This window comes from Buceros rhinoceros, unplaced genomic scaffold (assembly GCF_000710305.1).
Source record: "Buceros rhinoceros silvestris isolate BGI_N320 unplaced genomic scaffold, ASM71030v1 scaffold12008, whole genome shotgun sequence".
In the NCBI taxonomy this organism is placed as follows: Eukaryota; Metazoa; Chordata; class Aves; order Bucerotiformes; family Bucerotidae; genus Buceros; species Buceros rhinoceros.
In genome coordinates this window covers 29,321-42,843 of record NW_010427521.1, presented here as the reverse complement: position 1 = coordinate 42,843, position 13,523 = coordinate 29,321, and the positions used below count along the sequence as shown (strand labels likewise).

General features: G+C 42.6%; 1 protein-coding gene across 1 annotated transcript in view; it reads right to left on the bottom strand.

Annotated features, from left to right (window-relative positions):
- CEP350 (centrosomal protein 350kDa) overlaps positions 1 to 13,523 on the bottom strand; it is a 60,764-nt gene that overhangs the window by 27,758 nt on the left and 19,483 nt on the right. Inside the window, 14 exon segments of the mRNA XM_010141938.1 lie at positions 327 to 473; positions 983 to 1,070; positions 1,954 to 2,138; positions 2,683 to 2,879; positions 3,391 to 3,554; positions 5,264 to 5,392; positions 6,327 to 6,463; positions 8,046 to 8,177; positions 8,422 to 8,532; positions 9,191 to 9,379; positions 9,494 to 9,689; positions 10,750 to 10,939; positions 11,824 to 11,993; positions 12,901 to 13,054. Of these exon segments, the coding sequence (XP_010140240.1) occupies positions 327 to 473; positions 983 to 1,070; positions 1,954 to 2,138; positions 2,683 to 2,879; positions 3,391 to 3,554; positions 5,264 to 5,392; positions 6,327 to 6,463; positions 8,046 to 8,177; positions 8,422 to 8,532; positions 9,191 to 9,379; positions 9,494 to 9,689; positions 10,750 to 10,939; positions 11,824 to 11,993; positions 12,901 to 13,054 (2,189 nt within the window).

Genomic DNA, 13,523 nt, shown 5'->3' with positions numbered 1-13,523 from the left:
TGACAAATAAACAAAATCAGAGCTGCAGAGATCTAAGCATCAAAAACCTGTCATTCCCAAAGTCACTGAGAAGTCAAGCTTGACAATTAACAAACACCGTCTACTGCCCAGATGAAATACAACATTTTATAACTTCTCCAAATGCACTTCCTTAAACAACACTTTGAAGAAATTAAAACAGAAAACTGCTGAGATAAAGATGTGAGACAGACAGAACTTCAAGTGATAGGTCCAGTTTTAGTAGCTTTTCATTGCTATAAACACTGGTCAAATACCAGCTGCATGGCCCAAGAGGGAAGACTCCAGCTTCCGCACTGAACACTTACCAGCTTGTTTTCTCCTGCAGACTTCAGTTTTTCCTGCAGTTTCATCGTGGTCTGACGGATTCGTTCTATTTCCGCCTGCTGTTTAAGGATCAGTTGTCTCTCCTTCCGAGCGGCCTTGTTAGCCTCCTGAAGACGCTTAATTTCTGCCTTTTAGGTATAAAAGATGAAGCGTAAGAACTGTGACAGACAGCTCTCGACACATTCTAATGCTGCCACAGTGTCCACGCTGTGGGTTAGAAGTGACTAAAGGGTTAGTAAACCCTTTCTCTCCATAACTTAACTATCTAGGGAAAAAAAACAAACCACCAAAAAACCCCACAACTAGAATTCAGTCACCCAAACAGGAAACCAGTCTTTTCTACGCTACTTTAAATTACACGACAAAGTAATCAGCCTGGATTTCAGCAGCAAAGAACAGGAGATCAATCCACACAGCCGAGTCTCAGCCAGTGAGACTACTGATACAGAAGGACCCTTTTAAACAGAGTGTTAAATATGACCACAATGCAAATAAATCTTAGCGGTAAGAGATACTGCTGGCTTCCTATCCCAAAGCCTGACAGGGAGTTTTCTCAAGCCCCAGCTTTCACGGTGTCTGAAACATTCAATGGCTACAGAGGGGGCTCACCGGGAGTTTCCTAGAGGGCATCAGTTACCTTTTCCTGCTGTAATCTCAGCAGCAGACCACGCTGCCTCTTTCGAATAGGAGGCATCTTATCATCCTCTCCCTTGTCCCGCAAATGCCTGCAAATAAATTGGAAGGAAGGAGTAAGTAAGATGACATCAATGAGCCTTTTACTCAAGAAGTTTACTTTTCCTAACCTGCAGGAGAGTACATGCCTGTACGTAACCATCAGCACGCTCTATAGTGGAATATTTTGTACTGTTTACTCGGAGGCGCACAGTTAAAAGGCCAGCGCAGGAAATACCAGATCTCCCACAAATGGGCAGAAGCTCTGCAATGCACTCGCACCATTTCAGAAAAACAAAAGGAAGGATACTCGAGTCACTACCTCACAATTTTATGTCAAATCCACAACAACAAGGTACTAGAAGATGATGCCTGGTAAACAGCGGTACTCTCCGGCAGAGAGTGACCATGGAGAAGTATTACTGACTAAATCTGGGCACCCCTGTTTAGAGGTACCACTAGGTACCTCAAGCAGCATTCCAGGACAAAGCATATCTTGGACCGGAAACAAATCTTTAAGGACAACACGTGTCCAGATTAACAAAACATAGCGCGAGTCAAACAAAATGACCACAGAGAGACATCAAGCAAATAGAAATCTAAGTGTTTGACAGTTTTATAGCTTCTTGAATTAAGATTTGCAGAGTAACGGTTGGGAATTCCCTTCTCTGACTGACAAAAAACCATCTGATGTTCTACTGTTTTAGTGAAATTCTCTCTTACCGAACCACATCCAATATAATCAAAGCACACTTACACACTGGCTTCTGTGCTCTCCAAATGACAAGAACATTAGTACTGATTACTGATGTCAGAAGATTGGTTCAACCATTGATATTTAATGAGGGAGGGGTGGGTGGAACCAAAAACTTACAAAAAAATTCAAGTACAAGAAAATGGTCAATCAGCAACAGTGTATACCCAGAGTTGCCTTACTTCTTCTGGTGTTCCAGCCAAGCCAACTCAGCCTTGGTCTTTTCTTTCAGAGCCTTCTCCCGGAGCCGAAGCAGTGAGGACTGATGAGCTGCTCGCATTTCCTCCTCTTTCATGTACTGTCTTACCATCTCCATGGTAAATTTAGAGAAACTGTCTTGCCCCCCTGAGAATGGCATGCTTAGCTCCTAGAAGGCAAGACAAATCTGGCATGACTTGATGATGCAGAAAATCCAAAGCTTTTTTCCACTATGGAGCGTGAGTGTGTGTACGCAAATACGCACACACACAAAAACAGAGGTAAGAAGGAAGCTGGTTTTATTCCGAGTTTTGTGCAGATCACCTTTTTCTGCCCTAGGCTGCTTTGGGATGTCCCCTCTTGGGCCACGGAGATGAGACATCCTCTTGCACTTCTTGGCTGTGTGTGTAGTCATAGTAGGAAGACTTAATCTGCTGTGCTTTTATAACCTACCTCAAAAAGTCACTCCTCTAAAGCCACAAGAGAACAGGTAGAGGCCTGGATGGACTGTTCCACGAGTCAAGTCATTGCACTTGTACAGCAGCGATACGCAGCGTGATTTATACAACTATGTTTTGAGATGCTCAAAGAACCACAGGGAGGAAAAGAACCCTGAAGTTTGCAGCTACAACTAAGAATGGCTCAACTTGAAGCTCATCAGCTTAACCATTTCAGTTCAGTTAATTTACCTTAACTATGAATGCCTGACCTACCTTGATAGATGACAGAGCTGTTTTTTCTGGGGAGACCTCCTCATCAGAATCATCGCGATTACCCCGTTTCTTCTCCAAGTTATTTCTTCGATGACTCTCAGAGGGCAGCAAAGACCGAAAAGACTTTTCTTCAATCTCATCCTCTGTCATGGACTCATCAAATTTCAGGGAATACTCTGTTGCAACAGAAGCAGAATCTGAGGGAGAAATCAGGGAAGTGGTTTTATGCTTAGGTACGTAACACGAACGCTGTTTTACTTTGTCTCATCTCGGTTAAGATAGGAAGCAGGAAAGACAGGGAGATAACTTCTATAATGTAGAAAAAAGGACGTTTAAAAATGAGTGACCTTGAGTTAGGTCATGAAATAGTGTTGTCTAGCTTAAAAAGACCTAATAGTCTTCTGTACACAGGTATAGGGGCTGCTAAACCATTCGGGGTTCAGCCTGTATATTCAGCAAATGAACATCTGGCTACAGCTAACACAGCACAAATCAGAACGGCTCAGACTCTGAGGCGCAGAATTTCTAAGGTTCCCATATGACTGTGCACATCCTCTGTTACCTCTTAAGAGGCTACCGAATCACCTGGGGCTCAGCTCTCCTCACACATAACACCTCACTTATTTCAGAAACTCATTCTGAAACAGCACCTAATTCCCTCCCTTCCTCCCTCCCTCCGATTCATCCAATACAAACAATACAGCTAACCTTTTTCATCTGGAAGGGATAAAATACTATCACTCGGCAAGTAATCGTCCACAGCAGTATGAGCCTGCTCTTCAATACTGCTAGTTATCTTCTCACGACGGGAAAGCTTCTTCTCGTTCTCCTTAGAAGATGGAACTGAAGGACTCTCTTGGCGGCTGCTGGTGCTACTGTGTAATCAAGAGATCATTTTTCTTTTCAAACACTTTGCACATTTCAAAATATTTATATTACATTATTACCGTACACACCGTGACTAACATCCCAGCAATAATTGACAGGCAGCACGTTTGGTCTTGCTTGTAAAATGCAGCTTGGCTGCTTTAAAATTCCAAGCCTCATCAAGCTGCTGATTGACAGCAGAGCTTACTTTTATTCTGCCTCAGAATGCAAGTGGTTTGTAGGCACACACACCTCTACCTGGCAACGAGTATTGATGACTGCAACATCTCTCCTTACTGTTTTTAAAAGGATGAGGGAGACAGTGATACTGTTTTAAATTAGAAGAAATACGGAAGACAAAGTCATTCCACCTGGTCAAGATCAGAGAGGGGCTGTGAGAAACTTCATGGGACCTAACTAGATCACACCGGTGAACGGGAAACAAAAAGCTAAAATCCAGTATTAAACACGGCAAGATGCTGAAAAGTAACTTCAGAAACGAGTCAATTCCAAACCTCAGGCAAGCAGCACCCCAGGCACTTCATGTATAATCTCAAGCCAGTGCAAAGCAACAGTGAAAACAAAACCCCTGACAAAATGGCCAGATACCCAAAGAACAGAGCAGAAAACACCGCACATTACAGCAGGCACTGCTACAGATCCCTGCACTGCGTTTTCACAACACTCGCTTCAGTCTGTGTTCTAGCCCATTTCAAAAAGACACAGAGCAAAATGAGATGAGTGTAAAAAGCAAACATTTAGGACAGCGGAAAAGATAAACAGAGACTCAAAGTGACTTTTAGGCTACAAAGGTGTATGCAATAGAAGCATGCAAGCAGGCCACAGCACAGAAATCAGCACAATTTCAGCTCAACAATTTCTGAAGGTATTTCATTCAACCAAAGTCAAGTCCAGGCCAAGTTCTGAACACCTGCAAGGACAAAGGATCCCACAACCTCCCTACATGCTCATTCCAGTGTTTGACCACTCTCAGGAAGCATTTTTGGTTTTAATTACTTTCCCCATTCTGCAGTCTGTCACCGCTTCCTTTTGTCATCTCACTGTGCACCTCCAAGACGAGTCTAGCCTTGTGTTCCCTAACGACACACCTTTAGGATACTGCAACTAGAGCCCTGTCCCCTTAGCCGCCTCTTTTCTAGGTTAAGTTAGCTCAGTTCCTTCAGCCTCTCATTTACATCATGTACTCCAGCCTCCCAAGCACCCTAGACTGTGTGTCAGTGGTGTTAGTCAGCGTGTTCAAGTCTTGCCTTTACTGAGCAGCTGCAAAATGGACACTCTGTGCCAGATACAGCCTCACAGAACTGAACAGAGGAGAATAACCATTTCCATTCACCTGCTTGCTAGACTCTTGCTAGTTCAGCTGAATGTGAAAGCAGTTGTGGAAGTCAATTTTCTCAAGTTAGGAAAGAGAAAAGTAGCCAAATGGAACAAACAGCGCAAATTCAAAACTGAAGATATTAACACACAATATACTATTACACTGTGAACCACAGCACAGTAGGATTTTAGCTAAAGGCAAAGCAAATTCTGGTAGGCATCTAAGCTGCCGAGGTCTGGCATATAGGAAAGATATACCTTGTTTGAGGATTAATACTGACTTCCCCTCCTTTTAAAAAAATTGAAGGAAATATCACGATATTCCTTTGTACTTTAGTTTTTATTTATAGTAAAAAAACCCCTGCGTAATCTAAACTCTTCTTACCTCTGATCATGAACCTTTGATCTTGAGGACTCTGAATAACTATCAAACATGGGCGAGTATGTTTGTTTTGATTCAGCTTTCTCCTCTTTACCCTGTGACATGGCAGCAGACTCGCATTTCCTGAGAAAGAGAAGCGTTTTGGGTAAATCTGTGTTGTCTTAAACCAAAGACTAATACAGTTTTCACAAGCTTTCATGAGTTTTCTAGAGGTCATCATGGCTTGGCTTTGCGAGTGAAGATCTGGGAAGGGCTTTTCCCACGCTCACTGCAAGCGATGAGTGCACCCTTCGGGGCTGCGCGGTGGGTTTTTTAGGTGAGGCGCAGCGTGCGCGGAACCGGCTCCACCCTTTACACCTGAGGTTCATCTGCCAGGGCCCAGCGAGCTTGGACGGTGACAGCGAAGTCCTCGGGTCGTAGGTTTGGGCAGAGTGGCCTTCTCTTAGATGATGGATGCCTTACAAGGCTAAACGAGCTCCATCTGCACAGGACTGGAGTCAGAGTTGTCCTTCTCCTAGGATGGTGCCCGAAGGCTAGTGAGCCCATCCTGCCCGTGGACACACTTTGTCTGACCCTTCAGCCGAGACCTGTCTGGCTTGGGAGACCCCACCGGAGGCACATGCCACCACCAGCACAGCTCTCAACCTCACAAGGGCACGCAAGCTCCTTCCCCACGGCAAGGGGGGAGCCAGTGAAAGAGTCACTGCTCTACCTCCAGACATCACAGACCCGGGCATGGGGCGGCCGGGGCCTGCCAAGAACGGGAGTCCTGGAGGACTTTCTAGAGGTAGCAACAGTTAAAATTTCTGAAAAGACCACTCAGAGTAGTTAAATCATCCCAGAAAACATTTAGAGCATCTTTTCCTACTCTCTGTATAGAGCTTCACATAACCAGTTAATGTCACCTTTGGGGTATGCTATTTAGGGCATAAGGATGGAATCTAAATTCTTTTTCAATGCTCACTCATTATGATATCTTACAATTTTCAAGAGTAGGTGAAACAAAACCTAGCTATCTTACTTCCCCCTTCCCAAGATGTGAAACATTAGGGAAAACCTGTTTGCATCCGTTCGGGCTCTCAGTTGGTTCATGAACTCTGAATGATGCTGCCGCTGGTGGTCAAACAAGGTGGTGGCCGGAGCAGCTGGAGCGCTGACAGTGTCCGAGATCTGGGACCGTGCTAACTCCGTCATCTGAGTACAATAAAAAACAAAGGAATACAATGAGCTTGTTAGCATCAAAAAGTTTTTGAAAGAGATGACAGACATCCTCACAGGCTGTGAGTAACGTCTAAGATGTGGTTTTGAGATGGTTTGTAAACACATCCTTACCAATTCTGGTTGTAAAAAGTACATATTGCTCTGTCAATACATATTCTTTACATGAAGTGCAATTACTGACGTGAAACTGCAGATGTGCAAGACACTGCTTATTCTGATCCACTTAAGCAAACTCTGATCAACAGAACGGTCCCCATATAATAAAACATTCCAGACTTACCATTACAATTCATTAAAAACAAAACAAAACAGCCAGAAACAATGATTTCTTTTTCATGTGAAAGTGCATCTTGCCAAAGAGCAAGAAATATTATTTCCACTTCAAAGGAAGCAAGAGGTTTAAAGTTTCAGTATTACACAAACTGCCAGGTGTAGAATTGGTGGCATTAAGTGGATACTCATGAACTTCTCCTTTTTAATGTCTGGCAGTCACTGTGTACCTGACCAGAAACAAGACATGCTCCAGTAGCACCTCTTACTCTCCGACTTAGAGTAAGACCAGAGATTAAAATCCTACGTCAAATAAACACTGTCTTTGTTTCTTCTACCTTGTTTCTGAATTGGTTTTCACTCACTTTGGCTCTATGAACTACAAATGTGTGTTTTTATCCAAGATTGCTCTACCTGCGATCCACACTGCCTGTAGCTGAGATGCCCGAGCTTTTCTGCTCCTTTAACTTAACCCATTCTTGTCTATTCAAAAATTATTTAAACTTCACATATTTGGCGAAGCCCAGAACAAGTATATCAGATTTATTCTGCAGTCCCATATACCCATCAGCCTTGCTGAGCACCAGCATGTGAATAAGCTGTGAAGGAAGTTATGTTCATACCCATTCGCTTTCCACACTCCACTCCGTACCCATAATCCACAGTCACTGTGACTGCTAAACTATGAAGAAGCAAAAACGTTTTTTGGTTACTGTCTTTCTTACCTATGTGTGAAACAGCTGCCACGCATTGGGATTAGTCAGTATAAAAACTGAAAAACTGATAAAAATTCTGGGTGCCACAAGAAGAAAAGTGACTCAGAAAAAGAAAAAACTGCAAGATAAAATCTCTGTTGAAGATCCTACCCTCTCTTTTTTTATTATTTGGAGTCTCCTGCCTTCAAAAGTAAGCAAAATTGCAAATTCCCTGCTTTTCTGGTTTAACTGGCGTATGAAGCAGGTACAGAATAATCCCTGATGGAGCGCAGCTCTTGCAAATTAAAGATGTTGTGTTCGCTATCATCAGTCTCTCCAGGAGGAACAAAGTTCTTAACAGTTCATTAACTGAAAGATCATAAGAACAGTGAAGAGGGATTTAGGGCTGCTGACTGACTTCTACGTGACGATGCCAGAAAAGCTCCTTTAAAGTCCCATCATTTGTCACCTTATGAAGGTGAAGAAGTTGCACTGAGGATGACGCTGAACAGACAACAGCCTAGAGGCAAAAAAGGATTTAACAGAATACTGAAATTCAAACAGCTTTTTCCTGTCCCTCAGGAGCTCACCTCGCGGACCTGGTGAGCTGCATCTGCACCGAGGAGCGCAGCTTCTGCCTGCTTGGCCGCAGCCTTGCACGGGGACTCCTGTACAGCCTCCTGCCGTGACTGGACCACATGCTGCAGGGACTCCGCATGGACCTGTGCAGAAAACACAGCCTGTTCAGCCCTTCACAGTTTGCCGGCTAGAATAATCACAGTTTTATTTCTTAAAATCCTGGGGAACAAAGTTTCAAACTGGCCCCTAAGAGCTTTTTTCAGCTATATTAAACCCCTCCACCACTTTGTAAGTTCACGGCTTCAAAGTAAGAATACTCACAGGCACGGATTTACTTACAGCATTTTGCCTCTTACACACTCCACATTTTTTGAAGGGCAGCATTACCTGAGCTGCCTTCTGCCTTGCCTCGTCCAACTGTCTTTGACTTTCTAAAGCTTCTTGTTCGGCCTTGAGTTTCAGAAGAGCTAAGTCCCGTTCGTGGCGCTGCTGCTGTGCCTACAGATCAGGAAAACAAGTTTTATTCACGCAAGTTACAAGTGAAGACCTTTTCTACCTTAGTCCCTGGCTGCAACTACCTCCGAAAGATCTAGATCTACTCAGCTGGTGATGCCTCTTCTGCTAAAGTAAAATCTTCAGCCTACCAACCGACCCTCTCCCTTTTTAAGTAGACAATGCACATTCCCAGTTCTCTTACACCATGGAAAGACAGAGGATTAAACAGACCAATTAATTCAACAAACTAGAATAAGCAATCTTGTCAGCATCAGGAAATTTCAACCAGAAATACCCTTTTTATGGAATGAGACAGATGATCCAGCCTGGACAATTACGCTGCATGGCACTGGGACCCAGCATCAAACCCAGCAAAGAACCAAGTTTTGATTTTACTGAAGTACACAACCAAAGCAGTGATTCCAGTCAACGGTATATTAATGATACAGATTCTAGACTCAGCAGTTCTTTGGTTGTCAACTTAAAATTAGAGAAGAATGGACATTAATCCTAAAAAATGAACATGATCGGAGATGTTCCATCATACCCATTACAGTATCTCTGCATTTCTAACCAAAGCATAACTTGCCCTAATTCGATTTATTTTCTTGCAAAATAAAAAAAAAAGGAAGGTTAAGACAAGAAAGTATTTTTCTGTTACCTTTAGAACCTGAGCCAAAGCGACGCTCTCCTGCTGGACAAGTGAGATGCCTCGTACTCGTTCTACATCCGAAAGCAGCCGCAAAGACTCCTCGATAGCACTGAGGTAGTTCAGTTCTGCCGACAAACGGTGCTGAAGGCCAGCAGGGGAGAAGCGCATGCATCCTGCGGGACGAGACTTACCGGTCAACTCCAGAGACTTTAGTGCCCCACATCAAAAAACAAAGAACACCCAAACAGCTGCGCTGGGATTAGTGCGGTTTTAACAAAGCGACTCACCGCTTGCCGAGGCTGCTCCTGCTACAGACCTGCTAGGTCCCAGACTCAAGTCGGAGAAGGCGATGTTAGGCTTTAGCCCTGACGCTGCGCTGCCAGAAAAGCCAGCAGGTGACTTGACTCTTTCTGCTGTGTTGCCTATAGAATCAAACTGCAACATTTTTTGGGAACCAGGTGATGGGGAAGATGTCGGCGTCTTCTGGGATCTTCCCTTATCTGAGAAACTGAGAGTGGAACAAGAAAAGAAAGGAGTCAATATGCTCCAAAGTCCAGCCATTTGATGAGGCACTAAAGCAATAACCTAGTTCTTCCACTTATATACACCAAACGGATCCACAGAAAGCGGTTTTCTGGTTTGCACAGCCACAGTCTGCCGTTAGGAAATGGCCTCATGAGATGCGGTTTGTACCTACATCCCATTTTTTGCACCTACATTAAGTTTCTAGAGCACCCTGTTTTTCCCCCAAGTACTAAACCTAGATAGCACACTCACCAACAAAAAACCTAAAAAAAAAACAAAACAAAAAACTCCAAACCAAACCAAAATATAGCATCTACGTGGCCAGACAAGCAGTTTAAATGCCTCCTGTTAGGAACCCGGCATAAGAAAGTCAGGATGCACTCACCTGCGCATGCATTTTCACATCTGCTTTGAGAGTCTGACTGAAGAACTTCGCTTTACTCCCAGGAAATCAGGGCAATATTTTGATATCAGAATACGATGAACAGTACTTTTATGAAGTGAACAGTTTATTATCAGCGTATGGATGCAACTGAATGTGATAAGCCACTGCCCTGAACTTATCTTACACAGGAAAAAACCATGGAAGTGTTTCTTAGGAGACAGTTGAAGACATCACTTCCCAAACACAGAGAAAATTATGCAGACACTCCTTAAACTGACTATTCCAATTTCAATAAGCCAAAGAGGCTTAACAGTGGCTGCTTAAATCCCTTAGGAGGTCGTTCTGCTTTACTTGGCACACCTTAGGAGGTCACAGGCCCTTTCAAACCCCATAGTGGATATTGGTGACAGTCACCAATATAAATCACTAACTCAGAACTGCTCTATATCCAGACAGAATGAGTAAGAGACTTTGGGCTTTCATATTTAAAATATAGGGGGGAAAAAAAAAAACGTTTTCTGTATGCCCACACTACTACATCTGATCATTTCGGTCACCTTCCGTTCACATATCCAAAGACAAGGCCACTCGTGTCAACATGCCATAACACTACCACGCTCAGTTATATTTGCATACAGTCTCATAAGGTTCACGTTACCTCATTAAGGAGTGTCCAGACAAGTTTTCTAATGTGCTGTCTGTATCTGGGTTCTGCTCAGTATCTTTACTGGAAATCCTGCTACTTGTCAAGGACTTCTTTGTCTCTTGGGATCCCCACTCTAATTCAGAGAGTGTTTTTTCTTCTTCCACCGGAAAGTGGTGAGAACTTCCACTGAAAGAGTCCAACCCTAAGAAGCAACAACATTGCCAAAAGTTTGTTTGCTATGGACATAACATTAAAAACCCCAAAACAAATAATTGAGAACTTTTTTTCCCACTTAAAGATGCCCTTAAGTTACAAGTCTATAAATTCACCAAGCAAGAAATGTAAATTTGGCAACTTCCTACAGGAGATTAAGTTCTCTGCTGCGTATTGTGTCCACTGTCATCAGAACTGTCACTCAGCTTTCATCTCAGCACACTAGCAGTTTAAAGAAAGAAAATAAGCATCTGACTCTTCAGTTCTGGTAGTTAGAATAAAGCCCAGCTTTCTAAGCTGGAGAATTTTGAAATAAATAGGAGGAGAGATAGTTTGGAATGCCCAATTTTATTTTTCTCATGCTTTTACTGACTTTAAAACTAGCTTTCCCTGATGTCACCCATTGCTTATGCAGCAAGAGTGTATCAACTAGCCAGTTTCTTCATGCTTTTGTAACGTACAAGTTACTGTAGGAAGAAGTGTTTAATTAACTTGTGCACTATGAAAACTTATTGCTGCCTTCATATATGTGGCCATAACTCAGATTTCTCAGCAGTCTGTTGGAGTTGCCTCAGTATAGAATCCGAGGACAGTTCCCTGATTAGATTAACTGATTTATTAGGAGGCTGATTCAGGAAAGGAAACATTTTCAATACTGTTAACCTCTTGCCTGTTTAATTTCAGACAACTGTATTTTACGGTCAGAGATTAATCAGAGTTGAAGAGAATTTATGAAGGAATCACTGGAGGAATAAATAAATCCTCTTATCAGTATTATAGTTTCTAGATACGTAGAAAGACTGAAATTTTCCCATCAAGAAAACCCTAAAATCTACTAAAAAAACCCTGCAATACCCTACAGTGAAGTACTGCACTTACGTTCCTTTTTCCCTCTCCTTTTAGAGGAAGCAGATGAGCGATAAGATGCTGCAGACCGTGGTCCAGGTGAATGCTGAGAAGCAAGATCTACAGATCGAGGTTCATGAGGAGACTTCCTACTAGGAACTTCTTCCTGAATGCTTGAATTACTGCTGCCAGCAAGACTAAAAAGGAGCACACCGACAGTGATTAACTAAGGACTTCCAACTCCCACAAGAGATCCACCTTGCTTTAGACAGATGGCTGAAACTGCACTAATCAGCCCATCTTGAAAAGCACTGATTTTGAGATTAAAACCAACGACAGCTAAAACAGTACGAGGTTTGACATGATATTGAACAGATTGAAACACACTTTGGATAGTATGAAACAGTGAAAGATGGTAACAATCATCCTTTCCAATCCTAACTCATAAGAGCTACTTGACTACAGACTTGAACATCATGACTCCAAATGACTGTATTTTAGGTCACCTCTGGGCTTATAGATATCATCAATAAAGGGACAGAGATACGAGTGATTTTCAACAAAGGATTAGAAAAGGTGTGCAAATAAGGGGTAATGCATCATACACTAAATAATACCAACAGAATACCCATCAAGAAGTTTAATCAGAAAGAAAGCACTTTTTGCAGGCAACATTTTCAGCATGCAAAGTGCCTTTTACCTTCCCTCCTTCCTTCTGAGGTAAAGTATCACCAGTATAAACACAGTACTCGTGGCCAAAAGAGGCAAATATATCTCATTACAAAAAAGGGGGTTTAGATTAGACCCATTACAGAACCCTTCCTGAAAGGAATTACAAAATTTTGAACTACTGAAGGTATTCTAACACTTGGGAGACCTAATTTTCACCTGACTACAAAGTGTAAGAACCTTGCCTAAAGCTACCTGCCAGAACAAAGAAGAACAAAAATTAGACAGAGAAGAGGAATCCTTGACTCTAATCTTTATTAGATTATAACCACGTCATAACCACGCTGGTTGCTCCATTAACTGCAATGTCCTAAGGAAATACCTCACACTTTGACTAGTATTAATTAATTTTTACAAGAAATGTGACACAGTTACCTGAGGTCATGTGCAATCTTTTTGTCTGCTGAAGTGCTACTTCCCTGCAACGAGGCAAAATCATCTTCATAAGAAGCCACGCTCTCTGGAGGGCTCATGGCAGGAAGCAAAGGGCGCAGAAGGGCAGACTCCCCATTCGTCCTTTCATCAATTACTAAAGCATGGACAAAGAAGGGAAAAGACAAAAACGATACTAAATGCAAATGTACATCAAAGAGGTAATAAACCTGCCTTTCAAACACAAAACCATCAGGAGAACAACCATCCCATGGCAGTTTTAACACAACGTAAGAAGCAGTCTTCCTCTTTCTGTAAATTATTGAATACTACATTAATGCACTCCAGCTAAAGCGTCCTTTAAGAACACAGCGCTTGAGAGTAGAGCTATGTGCAGAAAATTTAAACGCGATCATCTTTCAGGGAAACAAAATGAAGGAAACAAGACGCAAGAAAAAGCAGCTTCTCAGAAAACACTCCCCCTCAACATGAGGGACTCAAGGCAAGGGAAACAGTACTCATAAAAATGAAGAATAAATTTGCACAAAAAATGAAAACCACTTGGATAGCAGGCCCCAAGACACTAACACTTGAAATGGGCTTGTTTAAGCAAGAGACTTTCCCTA